This window comes from Chionomys nivalis, chromosome 7 (genome assembly GCF_950005125.1).
Source record: "Chionomys nivalis chromosome 7, mChiNiv1.1, whole genome shotgun sequence".
In the NCBI taxonomy this organism is placed as follows: Eukaryota; Metazoa; Chordata; class Mammalia; order Rodentia; family Cricetidae; genus Chionomys; species Chionomys nivalis.
In genome coordinates, this window is record NC_080092.1 from 57,220,112 (window position 1) to 57,239,104 (window position 18,993).

General features: G+C 47.6%; 1 protein-coding gene across 1 annotated transcript in view; it reads right to left on the bottom strand.

Annotated features, from left to right (window-relative positions):
- The window catches only part of Nxn (nucleoredoxin), a 145,141-nt gene extending 127,869 nt beyond the window's left edge, over positions 1–17,272 (bottom strand). Inside the window, exon 1 of the mRNA XM_057774808.1 lies at positions 16,811–17,272. Coding sequence (XP_057630791.1) covers positions 16,811–17,170 — 360 coding nt within the window. The 5' untranslated portion in view covers positions 17,171–17,272. The remainder of the gene's footprint in view (positions 1–16,810) is intronic.
- Between the last annotated feature and the right edge of the window lie 1,721 nt (positions 17,273–18,993).

Sequence of the window (18,993 nt, forward strand, 5' to 3'; positions counted from 1 at the left end):
TGTGTCAGTCCGGGAGAGGGCCTTCACGGAGGAGTGAAAAACTGTCTTCCAAGCGTTCCAGCCACTGCACAGTGGAGCACACCACGCCAGATCTTTTACTTCTAAGCACAGTGTGATCCTGGGGTTCTGTGCTTCAGTCCGCAGCCGTGTCTGTACCAAGGCAGACTTCATACAAAGTTACACAGGACTCAATCTTTTGTCTCCAAAAATTTTTTTCCTTTTCTTTTGTTTTTGGAGATAGGGTTTCTCTGTGAAACAGTCCTGGCTGTTCTGGAACTCACTATGTAGACCAGGCTGGCCTCGAACTCACAGAGATCCACCTGCCTCTGTCTTCCAAGCGCTGGGACTAAAGGAATGAACCACCACCAAAAAGAATTTTGTCACCTGTTAGTAAAGTCAAGAAGTATAATGGCTGGATGTGCTAGTGCACACCTTTAATGCCAGCATCCTGGAGACAGAGGCAGGCAGATCTCTGTGGGTTCAAGGCTAGCCTGGTACTGCACAGTGAGTTCTAGGCCAGTGTTATAAGAAGCATAGTGAGAGCTGTATAAATAATGGTAAATGGGAACCACCTAAAAGTAGGTATAGCTAGCTATATGCACATATACATGTCTGTAGGTGTCCAAAAGGCCACTGAAGAGACATTCTCTGATGGTGGGAGTGGTCATGGGTCAGCAATGACAGTTGAGATTTTTTTTTCTGTATGTCCTTCCTTTTATTTGAATTGTGATTAATGCCATTGTTGTCGTATTTAATACAGAGCCCGTGTGTCATTATCATTATTTGTGTGGTGCTGAGGACTGACTGAACTCAGGGCTCGGAGCATACCAGCCAAAGCAGTTTACTCTGAGTCACATCCCAAGATCGGATTTTTTTAATGTGCTACCCTTCAAGAAAATATATTGATTTCAGATGCTAAATCCATTGTGCAATAAGTATTTAAGCACACATTTCTATCTGCATCATACACACACACACATACAATCTTTTCTGGAAGAGTGCAAAACACTATCATCGTGGGTTATTTGGGGGACGAAGACTATTTTATGGTTAAAAGGTGAAACGCTTTCCCTTGCAAATGAAAAGGAGTTCATATGCTAAATCAAGGGATATCGTGGCTTTTAATGTTCACGGTCAGCAGAAAGCTGCTATTTGTGCTGGATAAGACAGGTCACCATGTCTTCCAGGGATCTACACTGGCCTGGAACCACTGAGTCTGGCTCTGTGACAGAGTGCTGCGAAGCCAGTGTTCTGCCAGTCTCTGCAAATGCATACTTACCCTAAATCCTAGAGAAAAGCAGGGTGTCCAAGTGGTATTAAGTAGTACTTTACTCTTAAGAACATTTGTACAAGCTTAGAACAATATGTCTCAGGGTGAGATCTGGGGGCCTTGTGCAAACCGAGGAAGCTCATTTCCCCCGAAAGTGCTCTGAGCTACTTAACTCCAGCTCACCCCCAACCTAACATGCGAACAGTTAGGATTCTTCTGCGCCAAACTGAACAAAATCTAAGGGATTCATGTGTAATCTTTTTGTTTTTGTTTTAGCGAAAGGGTTTTGTTAAGTAGCTCACGGTGGTTTTGAACTCTTGATCCTTCTGCCTCCATTTCCCAAATGCTGTGATTATGTGGGCAATCATAAAGGGGCAGATATAGTTTGGCAGAAAACAAATCCTTTTTAGAATAAGATAAAATTCTTAAAATGCATGGACTGATTTATCCTACAAAGTCAAATATTAAGAAAATACAAACCTGTCTACAACAAAGCCCTAGGTCTCTTTATAAGTTGTAGCATCTTACGGTTAATTCTGAAAGTAAATGCCACACTTCATTAGCTAGTGGGTCTCACCCTGGGGAGGGAGCAGCGAGAAAAAGACTCCCTCAAGCTCTGTCAGGGCTCTAATGAGCAGGTGAAGGGGGCCCTGGGGTCGGAACAAGGCACTCAGTATTGTCACGTGACCCTCAGAAGGTACAGGCTCTGGGCCTCCCGGGACAAAGGAGCACCCTCAGCTACATGCCAGCTACCGAGTGTCCATGGATTGGCTACAAGGTCCTCCGCAGGAAACAAATGTGCCAGCATGCCCTGCGTGCCCCTCCAGCACAGCAATTCTGCTTCTTTAAGGTGGGAATTTTGGCCAAGAGGAAAGAAAAGCGCGATAAGATCTCCAGCCATTGTTGTGACCTGCAACCAGCAGACAGGGGGAGCATTGCAAACCCCAGACTGCAGATTGTCGGGTGCTCCTCAGCAGATCCAACAGCTTATCCGGGAGAAGTGATCACTTAGGAGCAAATGCAGTTTACCAAGTGCAAGCCATCTCACACCATCTTTACTGAAGAGAGAGAGCAAAGAACTCCCAAGTTCCCCGTCCTTCACACGCTAACCAAGGGAGAAGAGGAACCAGTAAAGGGCTGGAATTATCCTGAAGGGTCTCTGTGTCCTGGGAGTCTATCCCCAGGCTTAGCCAGCATGTTATTAACCCCCTGGAGAAAGGTCAGGGATCACACATAATTCAAAAATGTAGTGGACACTTCAGCATACAAAACGAACTCAACAGACTGTGAATACGGATGACATCTAACCTGATTTGAAAATGAGAGGTCTGAGAGTTTGGATTCGGCCCTGATTTGTCCAGTCGTCTGGCTGGTAGAGAAGCCTCTGGAAGTTTAGTCGCCTGAAAAGGTCATTGTGTCGATCTCCAGCCAGATGTGACTGACAGGAGAGCAAACACAAGAGTTGGGGAGATCACTCAGGGGGTATGAGTGCTATTGCACGAGCATAATGACTTGAGTTCAAATCCTGGGCACCCATGCAAAAATCTGCTAGGGAACCACACATCTGTAACCTTAGTGCTGTACGGGGCAGAGACAAGAAGCTTGCTGGGGCTTGCTGGCAGCCAGCCTCGCTTCAGATTCCTTGAGAGATCGTGTCTCAAAGGAATACAGCAGACAGTGAGGCAGGAGGCCCAACATCTTCCTCAGGTCTCTATAACGCATGTGTATGTCCCACAGACACATACACCACACACATAAACACACACACACAAAGGAAAGAGAGATAGAAGGATGTCAGGTGTATTTCATGCTCTGGGCAAGACTAGAAAGATCTAGACAAAGGGTGATGTGATTGGCTTGCCTCTGTATTTGCCTGTGTTCTTTTTCGTTTTGTTTTGTTTCTTGAGAAAGGGTTTCTCTGTGTATCCCTGGTTGTCCTAGAACTCTATAGACCAGGTTGGCCTCGAACCAGAGATCTGCCTGCCTTTGTCTCCTGAGTGCTGCGATTAAATGCGCCACTTCCAGATGGCTGTTGCTTGTGGTTCTGCAGGCTAGGAGGTCATCTTAGAGAGGACAGGCTTCTTGAGGAGATGGTAATGTGGTCACCAGAAATGTTCTGGCATAGCTGAGCTGCTGGTGGCCGTGATGTCACTATGAGGAACGGCCCACCCCAGCCCAAAGTTCAAACAGACAGCAGGGTGGAGGGGTGGGAAGCCATTAGGCGGCAAAGCAATGCACACCTGCACTTCTCAGCTCTGAGGGCTAAGAAGCATCCTTTCTAACCAGGGGTTACTGACCACCCTGAGAAAAAGAAGGAAGCATTGAAAAGCTCAGGGGCACGGCAAGGAGGCAGAGCCAGAGGACATGGAAGAGAAGAACAAACAAACTGCACGAAGATGGGGGAGACTACAGGTTAAGGGACGGAGGAAGCTGATAAGATGTCAGCCGTGGACCTTCCCTGGAGCCAAGCAAACGGAGTGGGAGGGTACAATTAATGAGAAATGATATTGTAGCTACACTATTAAAGAGTCAGCGAGGCATTCCCCGAGAGGACTCCAAAAGACACAGCACTGAGAACTTGCACATGCACGTTCACGGCAGCGCTGAACACTGCTCGTAATGCTACGGCACGGAACCAACCCAGATGTCCGCCAACGAGGGCTGGACAGAGAAAATGTGGTTTGTATATACAGTGGACTTCTCTTTTTTCCAGCCATCAGGAAGAATGGAGTCTGTAGGGAAGTGGATGAAACTAGAGATAACCATATTACATGAATTAGGCCCGTCTCGGAAAAACAGGCATGGAATGCTTCCTCCCATTTGTGCTTCCTAGATTTTATAGAGATACATAAAATCACTCGTGTACACAGGACAGAGACATGGAAGTAAAACAGTCCAGGGGAAGAAAGGGGACTAAGCGACAGGAGGGGGAAGGGAAGAGAAGGTGGGGGACATGACGAATGTATGGGAGCCTCCTTAGGTCGCAAATAAATACCACACACAGTGAATATACACAATGAAAATGTCCACAACATTTTTTTTGACATGGAAATTCACTGCTCTGTTTTGTGTGTGTATTCTTGTATGTCCTTGTGGGTATATGCACCCAGGTAGAGGCCAGAAGTCAAGACTGGGTATCTTCTTTAATGATCCAACACTTTATTTTTTGAGATAGAGCCTCTCCCTGAATCTGGAGGTTGCAAACTCTGCTAATTGGTTGGCCCACAACCCCCAGGATCCTCTTGTCCCTACCTTCCCAGCACGGAGACCACAGGCAAGGACCACATGGCTACTGAGGATCTCCAGTCCTCACGCTTACGAGGCCAGCACTTAACCATCTCTCCAGCCCCACTTTTCCTTACCTGTATGATGTGTAAGGATTGCTATGACAGAAAGTTTACAAATAAAGAACAAGAGAAATGTGCCCAGGGTCTCTTCTGCTCATGCCCAGTGTGGAAGAGGAAACAAGACCCATTCAATAGAACGAAGGATGTGATTGCATTATCATAGACTTAGTCTAGAAATACAGTCACATTCAAGGTTAGGGATATGGACTACCAGATATACAGCTCAGCAGTTAAGAACACTTGTGGCCCTTCCAGAGGACTTGAGTTTAGCTCCCGGAACATTAGGCAGCTCAAAACTGCCTGCACTCTGGCTCCAAGGGGATCCGATGTCCTCTTCTGGCCTTGGAAGGCAACTGCACTCACGAGGCATATACTCAGACACACATACATAAGCAAAAATTAAGTAAATCTCAATTTAAAATAAGGATATAGGGTAAGTGTACAGTCTATGTTTGACATACATGAGGCCCTGAGTTCAATCCCCAGCACACACAAACATATCAGTATGTCACCAGAACAACAACAGACAAGCCAGTCACCGAACTAGAGAGAAACTAGGTACCATGACAGAGCACTGGATGCTTTGGAAGGAGGAGGTGTGCCTAAGGAAAGACAAATTTCTCCCGTCTAGAATCAGAATAAGCATAAAGTATAGAAAGAACCAAGAAACGCCTGGGATAAACACCTAAGTGGGAATACTCCATACCAGCCACTGTTCACACCTCCCGTACATGAATTCCTTTAACCCTCAGAAACAGCCCAATGTACCTAATGGCTACAGCTAACTGCATTTACTGACCATGAGACAGAGAAACCATGTAACCTGCCCCAAAGTCAAGAAGCTAAAGTGGAAGCCAGGACACAAACTTAGAGAACCTGAATTCCGAGTCTGTATTCTTTCTGTTATACTTTAAAAGCTCACTTATAGTGACAGGGCATTTCTGAAAGCCCATGGGTATAAATGACCTTGGAAGTAACAGGCAAGTCGTGCCTGGAACTGAAAATCCCCGCACTCATACCCATATCCCGCCCCCTCCAGAGCTCCCAGGGCCAGGCTGTGATTTTTTTTCCTGTTGTGAGTTGTTCGGCCCAATCTTTAGATTTTACATCAAACCTTAGAAATGAGTAAGAGATGAGGCGCTACACTCAGAGCCACCACGAGCAAATGAAAGTTCTCGTGACCTGATCACGGCTAAAGGGGAAAAAAGGCAACACATCCAGGATTTTAAGCAGACTAGATCCATTCAGATTTTTATCCCAGAGATACTGACCCAAAAAGACAAACAAAAGCTGTAGAGTAGGATGTACCAGAAGAAAATTCTCCAAGTAATGCAAAAAAGACCCCTGCCACACAGTCCAGCGGACCCCACCACATCCTGCTTCGTGACTCTTCACGAACGATCTCAGACGAAGGCACCCTTAACGTGGAAACAGTGCTTGGATTTATCTGAAATTGGCACCTTTACAAACATAGTCTCATAAAGAGGAAGGGGTGCAGGTAACAGATCAATAGAAGGGAAAGCTGAATGTTAAGTTTAAACTGTTTCTGAAAAAGGATTTTTCTGATGTGTCGCTCATACAAAGGAAAAAGTACACCATCTCTCTGGCCCGAGAGTTACGGCCAGCGAGCAACAGAATATTTACATTTTGCTTTTAATCACAGATGCCTCAGAACAAATATCTCCATCGCCGGGTTTCCCTCCAGAAGAACCGTGTAGGACAACATGCAATTACTAGACTTCTCCTTGTCATAAAGCGGAGAGCGCATGTTTGAGGTTCCGCTGGAAGTTGGAGCAGCCGTTGCTGAAAGGCTCATAAAGGGGAGGACTGATTTAGTCCTAGATCTCCACAGGACACCTCAAGTTCAATTTTGTCACTGCACAAAAGCACTAAAGCCGCCCCGCAGGCTTTGCATAGGATGAAGGGGAGTTGGGGGTACTTCACTGGCTGAACTAAAAAAAGCCAAATCATTAAAAAGAGAGGGGGGAAGAAGGGAGAGGGGGCTTAGAAATCACCGCCACAGAAAGGCAGCAGCGGAAGAGACAGCTGGGCTCTCCTGCCTTGCCAACTGCTAGCAAATGTGTTAAGTAGTTAAACTGCACCCGGCTCATCCAGGAGTGCTCCGTACACAGTCAGAGTGGATGCTCATCAGTCCAGTCCGCCTCCCTGTGCTCCGTACACACTCAGAGTGGATGCTCATCAGTCCAGTCCGCCTCCCTGTGCTCCGTGCATACTCAAAGCGGACGCTCATCAGTTCAGTCCATTTCCTCCCAGGCCACGAGGCGTGTCTGAGGCATACGTTTCACAAGAAAGATTTTCATGAACAGAAAGAAAAGACTCAAACTGAAAAGAGATCAGGCAAACTTTTGCCCAACACCGTGAGCCCAGTTCTCATCACTGGTTCTCTTTACTTTAATTCTCCGATCCTTAACTCACTTGGAAATGTTTAAAGCTAAGTATCCACCACCCTGATTACTAGTAGCTGGCAGAGGACTAGACATGCATTTTGAGCTCCTGGGAAGGACAGCGCTAGAGAAACACATTTATGAAATATAAAAGCATCAAATGACAGGTCTGCATATGAGACTATTTTAATGCATTAAGTCAACATTTCAAAAAGGGAGAGTCATGCTTTTTCCTATTTTTGAACGCAGAATTACAGGGCAAAGCAATTGCACAAGAAGCTACTGACTCTCCCGGGTGGGACATCTATTTGCCCATCAAAGACTTTTTGAAATCTCGGTGATAGTGTTTGCTTAGAGTGAGCAAGGCCCTCGATCTGATCTCTAGTAACAGACACAGACACACACAGACACACACACACTTTAAAGTTCATTAAGACTCAAACAAACAAAAGGGCTGGAAAGATGGCTCAACAGTGAAGGGAGTGCTTACTTGCAGAGAAGACCTGGTCCCATCAACCATGGGGCAGCTCACAACTGTTTGTAACTTCAGTTCCAGGGAATCTAATGGCCTTTTCTGACCTCTAGGGGCTCTTGCATCCACACAGCACACAAATATACACTAAGACACCCACATATAAAAACATTAAAATTAGAAAAAAAGACTACATGCAGTGGCAAATGCCTTTAATCCCAGACACAGGAGACAGGAAGCCGATCAAGTTGATCTTTATGAGTGCAAGGCCAGCCTGGTCTAAATATTAGGTTCTAGACCAGCTGAGGCTAGGCAACACGACCTTGTTTCAAAAAAACAAAACAAAACAAGGGCTGGAGAGATGGCTCAAAGGTTAAGAGCATTGGCTGTACTTCCAGAGTTCCTGAGTTTAATTCCCAACAACCACCTGGTGGCTCACAACCATTTATAAGATCTAGCACGCTCTTCTGGCCTGAAGGCACACATGCAGACAGAACACTGTACACATAACAAATAAATCTTTTTAGAAAGAGGGATGCAACGGTCGGAGAGCTGGCTGAGAGGATTGGAGTGCCGCCCGCGGAGCCAGAGGTCGCCAGTTTGAGTCCCAGGTAAGGTAAGTCTGTCTCTACTGTACTGCGCTGTGCTGTGTGTGTCTGTGCTTGTGTCTGAGTGTCTCTGTGCTCTGTCTCTGTGTGTGAATGACGTCTGCATGCATAATTAATTGTAAAAAAATAAAAAGAGGGATGCTAGAGACTTAAATAAATAAGTAAATAAATAAATAAAATAAGAATTCCTGCATCCAGGAGGCAGAAGCAGGAGGATCCAGAGTTTATAGACAGTCCTTTCCTTAAAAAAGAGAAAGAAACAAAAATCCAAAATACTAAAAACAAACAAACCAACAAACAAAAAACTACTACAAACTATATAGCCTATACACAATTTACTTTGTTCAGGTAAGGCCCACTTGTTAACATCAAATACTAAGAATGAAGTTACGTAGTAGCAGAAATAAATGCACATTTGTTTTTGTTGTTTTTGTGTTAGCTGTCCTGGAACTCACTCTGTAGACCAGACTGGCCTCGAACTCACAGAGATCCACCTGCTTCTGCCTCCCAAGTACTGGGATAACAGGTATGCGCCACCACACCTGGCAAACTGGCATATTTCAATTCACACGATCTGGAAACAACCATGCGTTATCAATCTGAAAAATCAGAGACCTGCTTTCTTTGACATCATCCTGTTTCCTAGCACCTAGAATAGATGACCCTCCCCTTCCTTCATTTGGATCCTGTGTTCATGGAGCTTATAGCCTGATGGAAAACACTAGGAAATCTTCCAAAAATCCATGCATAAGGTCTATGGGCACAATGAGGTGGTGGCACATGCTTTTAATCACAGCACTCAGAGAGCAGGCGAATCTCTGAGTTCGAAGTCAGCCCGGTCTACATAATGAGTTTCAGGAGAACAGGCTTCCTAGAGGGAAAAGTGACAGGGAACATCACACCACACCCATGGATGTGTGCTATTACTACGTGTCTCTGGAGGCGTGTGACAGTAATGAGGCAGTATCAGAGAACCCAGGACTCGCGGTCCATCTTGTGACCACCTTTCATGTAGGACCTTGAATGGACATCTGAGTGAAGGGGAAACCTGTAAAAGTCGCTGAGTAAAAATGGAAACCCCAAATACACTGATCTGAGAAACACTTATAAGACACAATAAAGGCTGGCAGATGTCCCAGAGGGTCACGGTGATTACCACCAAGCCTGATGACCTAAGCTCCATCCCCAAGGTCCACACAGTGGAAGGGCAGAGCCAACTAGCACAAATTGTCTTCCACATGCTACAAAGCACACCACAAGATACTAATTCATTAAAACAAATTGATACGGATAGGAAAGCTTCTAAAAGATGGACCTCAGGAAGCTCCAAGTCCAGGCTTCCCGGAGAAAACTATTCATGGCATAGCCCAGAAATGCAAATGAGGGAGTCCTGTGGCACCACAGAGTGAGAGACGAGCGGCCAGACTTTGGACTTGAGGCATTGTGAAGCTGTATCTTTTTTCAGGGACTGTAGGGGTCCTGGGGTTGAGCCCAGAGCCTCCTGAATGTTAGATAAGCTACACAGGTCCAACCAGGAACTGTAGATCTGAACTTGTCATTCCGTTCTGGAATGGCCTAGAGAGGTCCTGCTCGAGACAGTGGCAGAGGCCTGGCACTTGCTTGTTCAACTGGCATCTGCACAGTGCTCCACAAGAATGTAAAGTACAGAAATGGTGAGCAGTTAGAAATGCTTACGGCACGTCATCAAAACATCGGCATACAAGTTGGTGATCCGTGGTCTCATCCGCTGAAACAGGACAGCAGCCGGTATGTACTGTGTGAGGTCGGACCAGTGTATGAGTGACTGAAAATGTATTTATGTAAAAAGGATGCTTGCGTAGACCATGTAAAATGTTCTGATCTGGAAAATGATTTGAGGGGTGAAGATTAGAAGCAGGATCTCCTAGAGAAGATAATGAACCATTGCCTACCACAGGAAATGGGAACTCAGAACCTGTTGACTGCAGGAATGGAGAGATGGGAGCAGGGGTCAGAGCTACCAGTTACTAAAGAGCTCAAATTAGCTAGAGCCCATGTCTTCAGGGTATGAACTGTAGAAGATAAAGAGATGTGACTCCGGGTATTCAAAACTTCTCCATAACTGAGAATCATGGCAAGATATACAGCAAGAATACGTAAGAACTTGAGGGTTCATGGGATTCCAGATTCAGAGCTCTTTCCCGAGTGCCTTGGAATAAGCATAATGGCAAATTAATGAAGTGCACAAACCCAGTCCCTGGTGGATAACACTGGGTACCACTGGGAATTCAGACTGCAAAGAAAGAAAAACACAGCCTAGCCCAAGTCTATACTCTCCCCCAAATGAAGCCGTGAAGCCAGGAGCCACACCTAGTTCAGAACAGGGGCAGCTGCAACTTCAGAATCCTCAAGCCCTATTTAGAAAAAAAGCCTGCCACAGGACCTTCTCAAGCCCTGCCCCAGCTACAAACAACACAGAGCATCCTTCCAATTCGTGCAAATAATAAAATGAGCCTCCTACCGAAAGGAAGCATGACACACAGGATTGGAGAGAAACCAGGGTGAATGAAATCAGTGGTCCTAACTTCAACCTCACTGCCTTGCTCTGTTCTGGTTCCCGCTCCAACCCAAACAGGAAGACAAGTCCATTAAAAAAAGAGCTGTGCACAGTCATTACCTGGAAGATGGGACTGATCCAGCCATGGAGAGGAGTCTGGGCACACCTAACCTACAGAATTCCAGAGCAGGGAAGGGAGGCGACTCCCGGAGAGGTGAGTTCCTACAGTTCAGAGACCCACTGTCCATTTCCCACGTGAAAGAGCATCCCCACACTGCCTAGACTGGATGGCTAGAGTCAGCCAAAAGAGGTGCCTAGCAGCTTTGGTAAATCACAAAACAAAACCGACATTCATTCTTTCTTCCAGAGTGGTAACCTGGTCATCTCTGAGCTGACAGCCTTCACCATGTTGAGGCTGCAGGGATCAACCACAGGCGCTGGCAACTATCGGAACTGAGATCAGCGACCCTCGGTACCTTCCAGAAGGGATATCTGACATTCATTTGCTTTTGCAGTTTTCATTCTTTCGAATCTTTCTCCTCTGTCGTTATCACTCACAGGACAATTCTTTCAATTCCTTCACTACATCCCCTTCTATGGTTATAAGGCATAGGTTTGGCCTGGAGGTGGTGGCGCACACCTTTAATCCCAGCACTCGGGAAGCAGAGGTAGGTGGACTTCTGAGTTAGAGGTCAGCCTGCGCTACAGTGAGAGTTCCAGGACAGCCAGAGCTACAGAGAAACCTTGTCTCAAACCACTCTCCCCAAAGTGAGAGGCTTGAAGAGTTTAAAAGTGCATCACAGGAGATGTGAGAGCAGTTATAATGCAGAGCGCTTGCCTCGAATGCACTAAGCCTCGGCCTCCATCCCTGGCATCACACAAGCCTGGGGGGTAGCACAAGCCTGTGATCCCAACACTAGGGAGGCCAAGGCAGGAGGGTGCAAAGTTCAGAGGCACAGTCAACTACTCAGTGAGTTCAAGAACCACCTGGGCTGCAGTGGGACCCTAGAAAGGAAGAAAAGAAAAGCTGGGCTGTGGTAGTCCTTGCCTTTAATCCCAGCACTCAGGAGGCAGGTGGATCTCTGAGTTTAAGACCACCCTGGTCTACAGAGCAAGTGCCAGGACAGCCTGGGCTACACAGAGAAACCCTGTCTCAAAAAAAGGAGGGAAGGAGCCGGGCGGTGGTGGCGCACGCCTTTAATCCCAGCACTCGGGAGGCAGAGGCAGGCGGATCTCTGTGAGTTCGAGGCCAGCCTGGTCTACAAAGGGAGTTCCAGGACAGGCTCCAAAGCTACAGAGAAACCCTGTCTCGAAAAACAAAACCAAAAAACAAAAAAACAAAAAAAAAAAAAAAAAAGGAGGGAAGGGAGGAAAAAGAAAGACCTCACAACAGGTTTGCAATTCTGTGACGTGACAGAAGCCAGAGCCAAGCTGTATAATGGATTATTCAATGTTGTAGTAATTTATTAATAACTGATAGCAGCATTTATTGAGCATGTAGCATTATGTCAGGCACGGGGCATATCGCCACACAGCCTCTACAACAATCCTATAAGGCAGGTGCTGTTGTCCCCATCTTACCAATAAGGAACAGATGGCACAGAGATGCGGGGTCCTGCACAGGGACACACAGCTAATAAATAGCAGATTCGGCCCTGGACCCAGGCAGAAAGGCAAAAGAACTTTGATTCTTAGCCACTAGACTATTTCATTACACGGAGAAGATTAAAACACACATTATAAATGATAAAAGAGGGGAAAAGCCTCTCCAAGAATAGAACTCTGATTGCTTTAATTGGACTGTTGTCTGTTATTAGAACGATTCAGATGGAAACACAGTCCCCAGTGAGAGCCTGTCCTGGCTGGCTGAGGCTCTTTAGGAAAAAGGCAAAAGCCTCTAACACGCAGAGCTGTGTTTTTGGAGGCATTTTTCACTGTCCTGACGGGGGGGGGAGACAAAGCCAGAGTGTGTGTCGGTGTTCTCTCACCTGGGCACAGCAGAAAGACCAGAGGACATGGCGCTTAGAGACTGGGTTGGCACGAGATCTTGTCACATCCAAAGTACCCACAGAGTTCAACAGAAGTCCAGGCCATGGCTCTGATTTATACTACACCAAAAGAACCGTCCAGAACAGCCAGAGCAAGCAGCCCACCCTGGTCGGCTGCAGAGCGACTCCACTGACTCTGTTTAAAGCAAGTAAAGTCGGAGGCTGGGCCAGAGTCACCCCCAACTCTATTGCTTTACCATCCTGACTTCCTTTTCCCCGTTCCAATTTCCTCTACACATTTCTGTCGTTCAGAAAATTTACAGACCAAATCGAGCCCAATACATCTGTCCAGCCCAAACATTAGTGGTTTTGCTCCCCTGATGTCAGAGCACCCATGATCAAATGTGTTGCACTAGCCACCCAGTCCAGGCGAAGCCAGGGCCTGTGGCTTTAAAACCAAAACTTGGTGTTCACTCCTGACATGACTAAGTTGATCCTGGAGCCAGATCTCCAGTTTCAACAATTAACTTAAAAGTCTAAATCATCACCAATTTCCAACTGTTCATCACGTTCTGGTTCTTCACAAATCTGAAAAACGTCCACTAGCCTACTTAGTAAAACAAGCCCAACCGCCTTACCGTGAGGATTACAGGCTTCCTGACACAGCCGCTCCCATAAGCGCATTCGAAGTTTGGTTATCATCTAATTACACTTTCCATACAGCTATATAATAATGTGCGTGTTCTGGGAGGAAAAGAAAAGCTTCTATTGCTTTAGTCCTACCACTAAAACAAACAGAAACAGGAAAGACGACTTTCCGTAAAGAAAAAGGAGGGAGGAAGAAAAGATACCGGTTTCCTTGGCATCGTGTGTTCTCCACTGGAGGTGAAGGAGCTAGGCAAAATGCAGGCTGAACATACATGGCCAGCCCCAAACTTTCTTACTACATAAAGGAGAAATTAATAAAAGAAGAAAAAGAAATACCATAATACCATTTTCATTCCCCACCATAATTTTTCAATTTTCTGTAGAGAAATGCCAGCCAATAACTAATTAGAACCATATCCTTTGTTATCCCAACGGGAAGAAACACACAAATGGTTTTAAGGACCAAATGTTAATGAGAACTTAAAAAAAATGTAATCTGGAACTTGGGTTTGCCTTCAGTATAAAACAAAGCGCTCTTCTTTAAAGCTATTCGTATAGCTGGGGAAACGGCCTGGCCAGGTCCCTCAACAAAAGTTAAGTGTCCACCCACAAGTGTTCAAAGCTGGGGCACCCTCATTTTCCACTTTCCTTAGGGTGAAATTGGAATTGCAAACTCACTGATTTCTGTGCGCTCCGATTTCAAGCCGCAGAAGACAAAGACTCGGCCACAGAAGAGCAATTGCATTTTATTTAAACCTCTCTGCTTTCAAGGTGGGACAAGGTCCCTTCCACAGTGAGGACACAGCCTTTCCAATCTCCAAGGCGGGACATGGTCCCTTCCACAGTGAGGACACAGCCCTTCCAATCTCCAAGGTGGGACATGGTCCCATCCACAGTGAGGACACAGCCCTTCCAATCCCCAAGGTGGGACATGGTCCCATCCACAGTGAGGACACAGCCCTTCCAATCTCCAAGGCGGGACATGGTCCCTTCCACAGTGAGGACACAGCCCTTCCAATCTCCAAGGTGGGACATGGTCCCTTCCACAGTGAGGACACAGCCCTTCCAATCTCCAAGGTGGGACATGGTCCCTTCCACAGTGAGGACACAGCCCTTCCAATCTCCAAGGTGGGATATGGTCCCTTCCACAGTGAGGACACAGCCCTTCCAATCTCCAAGGTGGGACACGGTCCCGTCCACAGTGAGGACACAGCCCTTCCAATCTCCAAGGATGTTTTCTACAAGAAACCATGGGGGACCTGTGTTACCTACTATATCACCACAACACAGACATTTCTGGGGCCAGACACTGAGTCGCCTGCTCTCCACCATGGGAAGGCTTTAGGACTGGTCCCTAAAGAAATGAACTGAAGGGTGTGAGTTGGGAAAACGGCACAAAAATGAATTTGGGAAGCAGGGTCCATGAAGCCCAGGGGTAGAAGGAATGCTTACTTAGCATGTGCAAGGATTTCACGCCTAGCACCACAGAAAAATAAATAAATGAATAAATACATAAATAAATAAAATCAAACTAAATGTTTAAGATGCTTGCTTAGGATTTAGGCACATCCAGCATTCTGAACTGTATTTTCAAATAAGAGCCTGCAGACCCGTGTCATCCAGATGTTCATCTGAGTGGGACCAGGCAGACCAGGCGAAGGCTATGGAACACTTTTTTCCATGCAAAGGGGTAAGCCAGCATAGAGTAAGCCTCTGTCATATCAAATATATCCCTACTTTGGGGGAGGGGAAGCATTAGGCATTTCCAAACATCTCAGTTTGCTCCACAGTATTTTTGCCCAGCAGTTTTATTTCCCCTTCTGGAAAAACTACAATAGGCCGTAAGTCTGGAACATTCTGCCATACATTGTATATTTTCAAAAGCTAGAAATCATTTGTATTGCCCAAAAAAGACATTGTTTTTTTTTTTTGTTTTTTTTTTTTTTGGTTTTTCGAGACAGGGTTTCTCTGTGGCTTTGGAGCCTGTCCTGGAACTAGCTCTTGTAGACCAGGCTGGTCTCGAACTCACAGAGATCCGCCTACCTCTGCCTCCCAAGTGCTGGGATTAAAGGCGTGCGCCACCACCGCCCGGCAAGACATTGTTTTAAACAGATTTTAGTCTACAACAGAAACACGCCATGACAATGAAATTTTTTTCAATAAATGTTATTTCTTCCCTAAAGGATCATCAAAACAACCACCAAAAAGAAGGATTTCCATATTTTTAAGCAAAAAGTACTATTCATGCATATTCATAGCTTAGCAGGCATATAAATCAAATAGAGGTGTAATAACTTGAAAAAATAGTTAAGATGCAAAGTCTTGCTTCTGTGTGGTTAGTGGGCTGATGTTTTCTCAATGTTAAATTTATCAACTGTATTTCTTAAACTATATTTCAAACTTTAAATCTCACATCTGTGCCTTACACTGTTTTGAGATGAATGATTTACTCAGAACATTTTGAGGTCAAATTATAAGCCGTGTGCTCTCACTAAATCTAAATCTTTCGTCTCAACATGATTCTGTACACATAAAAGGAACACGTGGCATGTGTTACCACCCTCCCTGGAGGAACCTAAATGCCCCCAGAATAGCCTTTCTCCTGTGCGCCCCATCAATTGAGACACCCCTCGGAAAACGAAAGGGCCAGATTCATACATTGCATTAGCCACGCGAATTAAACAAGGGCACGCCGAAACTTTTCCAGCTACCACTCATTGTAAAACGTCTTGAATTTATTTTATTAAACAGACGCCTTCACCCAACAGATACACTCTGAAAACCAAACTAATTTCATCAGCAAACCGGTGAGTCATTTGCTGTCTTGTCATTCATCTGTACGGATGGGATCAGTTCTGCATCTAATTCGAAGTCTACCAAGACAGCAAACGGCCCACCACGAAACTACGGCATCTACAAGGACGGGGCTGTTCTGGGCCTGGGAAGATCGCTGGACAGCCAGACAATGAAAAGCTCCCCGGTGGCCACTAACTCAGCCCAGGGGGCGGGGCGGGGGGGGAGGGAAGAAAGGGGGAAAGGATTGAGCTCCCCTCTCTCCCTGAGTACACGGTCAGCAGACCCCTCCGGGTCCCTGGCCATAGGGAAGTGGGCCCTAGGAAGGCAAGATCTCTCTGGGAAAGAAAGGAAACTTCCTGGTGTGGGCATTATGGGAAGGGGGCTAGTGCCCTCCCACACACACACTACAGGTATCTGCGTGGAGTCAAGTAGCTGGAAGAGGGTGGTGGTGGTCGGGAAGTGGGGAGGGCAGAGCACCGCCACCCCTACGCGATTCCCAACGCGTGGACCTGAGGGGTGTCAAACTTCCTAGCGTGGGCGCAGTCAGGCACTGGCACCTAGGAGTTGCCGCGAGCGCCCTAACCCGGCGGGGTCCTGGATGGGGCAAGAGGGGGGAGTCAGCCAAGACAGAGAAGGCAGGCCTGAGGCTGAGGACAGCGGGTGGGGACGGCGAGCAGCTGGCTCCCGGAGCGTGGTACGCGCCTGCAGGCCGGGGGCGCCGCCGGGCCCGCGCTACTCACCTTCCGGTGCTTCTCCTTGTAGGGCAGCGCCAGCCATGGCATGTCCCGCACGAAGTCCTGCCACTGCCGCTGGTCCTGGTCCGAGGACACGAAGACGATCTCCAGGCGGTGCGGGGGCTCTGGCTCAGCGGCCGCGCCCGCCCCCGCCCCGGCCCCCGGCCCAGCGGCCGTGTCCCCTCGCAGGCGGCCGTAGAAGGCGGCCAGGCTGGCGCTGAGCTGCGCGCAGGGGGCGCTCAGGCTGCACCCAAAGTAGAGCCCCAGCAGCGCGATGCCGCGGGCTCCCAGCGAGTGCACGTCCACCTCCTCGCCGCCGCCCGTCACCAGTTTGTCGCCCAGCAGCTCCTCCAGGAAGACCGACATCCTGGCCCACCGCAGCCCCGGCACGCGGGCGGGCGGGCGGGCAGGCTCACGGCTGCTACCCGGCTCGCTTGTCCGCGCGGCGGGCGGAGGCAGAGAGGCGGCCGCGGCGGCTGGGAGGGGAGCCCCGCCCACCGGGCCGCCCAACCACTCCCCTCCATAGCCACGCCCCCTCCGTGGCTGGCCCGCGCTGCGCAGGCAGGTCCAACAGCTGGCGCCTTGGCGGGGGCCTCCGGTACGTGGCCAAAGTAAGAAACCTGACCCGGGTTGTACACCAGGACCGGAATGCCCGGACCTAAAGCAGGAGAAGGGTCCCCCGAACTGGCGCTTTCCGAGGTTGCCGCACCCCGGCCCCTAATTCCTCTTGCCTTCCACCTCTAGACCCTCTCCACACTGGAGTTCTGCACAGGTTCTCGCTCTCTTCCCGCCTCTCCTACTCCGTTCCCTAAACTAACCCTTAAGCCATATCAAACCCCAGTGACCTCGTATAAAACTTGTAGTATTTAACGTCTTCACCGTCCAGTAGCACTGTATCAGGCTAGGTCTTGTTCAGCAGTCGTATGTGTGCTTTGTGCTTGCTACTACTATAAGTAGACTGGTGGGCGCCACCTCTGTTTCTTGTGCCAGGCACAAGAGAGAGAATTCATAAATACTTGTGGGCTGATTACAAGTCCCAGTGTGGGATTTCAGTCCACAGGTCGCTGGAACCATTCCCTGATGGGAAATGGCTCTCTTCCATTTCCGTAAATGTATGCAACAGATGGCGCAGCGTCTCCGAATCAGCGTTGGCTGCTCTCCTGACTCGGCTCCATAGCTTATCTCAGGTCTGCTGGTAGTTGAGAAAATTCTAAGAATTCCCCCCCCCCCCCATGTTGAAAGATACTTTCCAATGCTTGGGAAGAACCTTGATTCAACAAACGGCCTATGGCAAGTCTCCTGACCTCCCATTACCCCTAGGCACCGCACACAGGACGAAATGTATACCATCACACACACACACACACACACACACACACACACACACACAAAAGGACCATTGGTGTGTATCAGCTCAGCTACCAAGAACATTTTAAAAAGAAAACCCAACCACCGGCCACCCTCCAAGGCTTGGAAGTTATTTCTTTCGCATCTGCCGCCATCTAATGGAGGAGTGAAAGAGCAAAACTCCTAGCAGCACCGCACACAAAGATTAACTAGCTGAACACAGAAGAATACTTTAATTACTCAGGTTTCCCCCACTACACCACACACACACACACACACACACACCAAAGGGCGTGACGTGAGAACATTTAAACATCAGAACATAACCTTGAGCTCTGGCACAGATGCCCCCAAGGTTCCCAATGTGTTAAGGTAGAAGGAAGACTTGTGTAAGTGGTCAGGTCCATAAAATGTCTTCACACAAACCAGTGACAGTCATTAAGACAAAGGCAGAGTGACCTGGCAATCTCTACATACTGGTGCCAGAAATGGTGGCTCATGCCTTTAATCCAAGCACCCAGGAGGCAGATCTTTGTGAGTTTGAAGTCAACCTGGTCTACAATAACTAGGGCTACGCAGGGGCACCTGCCTCAAAACACTAAATAAATATTGCCTTATTCATGTGTGTGTGCATGTGTCTGGTAGTATTGTGAGCCACCCCATGTAAATGTAGGGACCCAAACATGAATTCTCTTAACCACCAAGCCATCTCTCTAGCACCCCTATAATCCTGCTTTTAAAGCCTTAAATGGATGGATGTGATGGTGCATTCCAGTAATTCCACCCTTTGGGGGTCGAAAGCAGGAGGATCCTAAATTCCAGGCTAGCCTGTGCGACAGAGG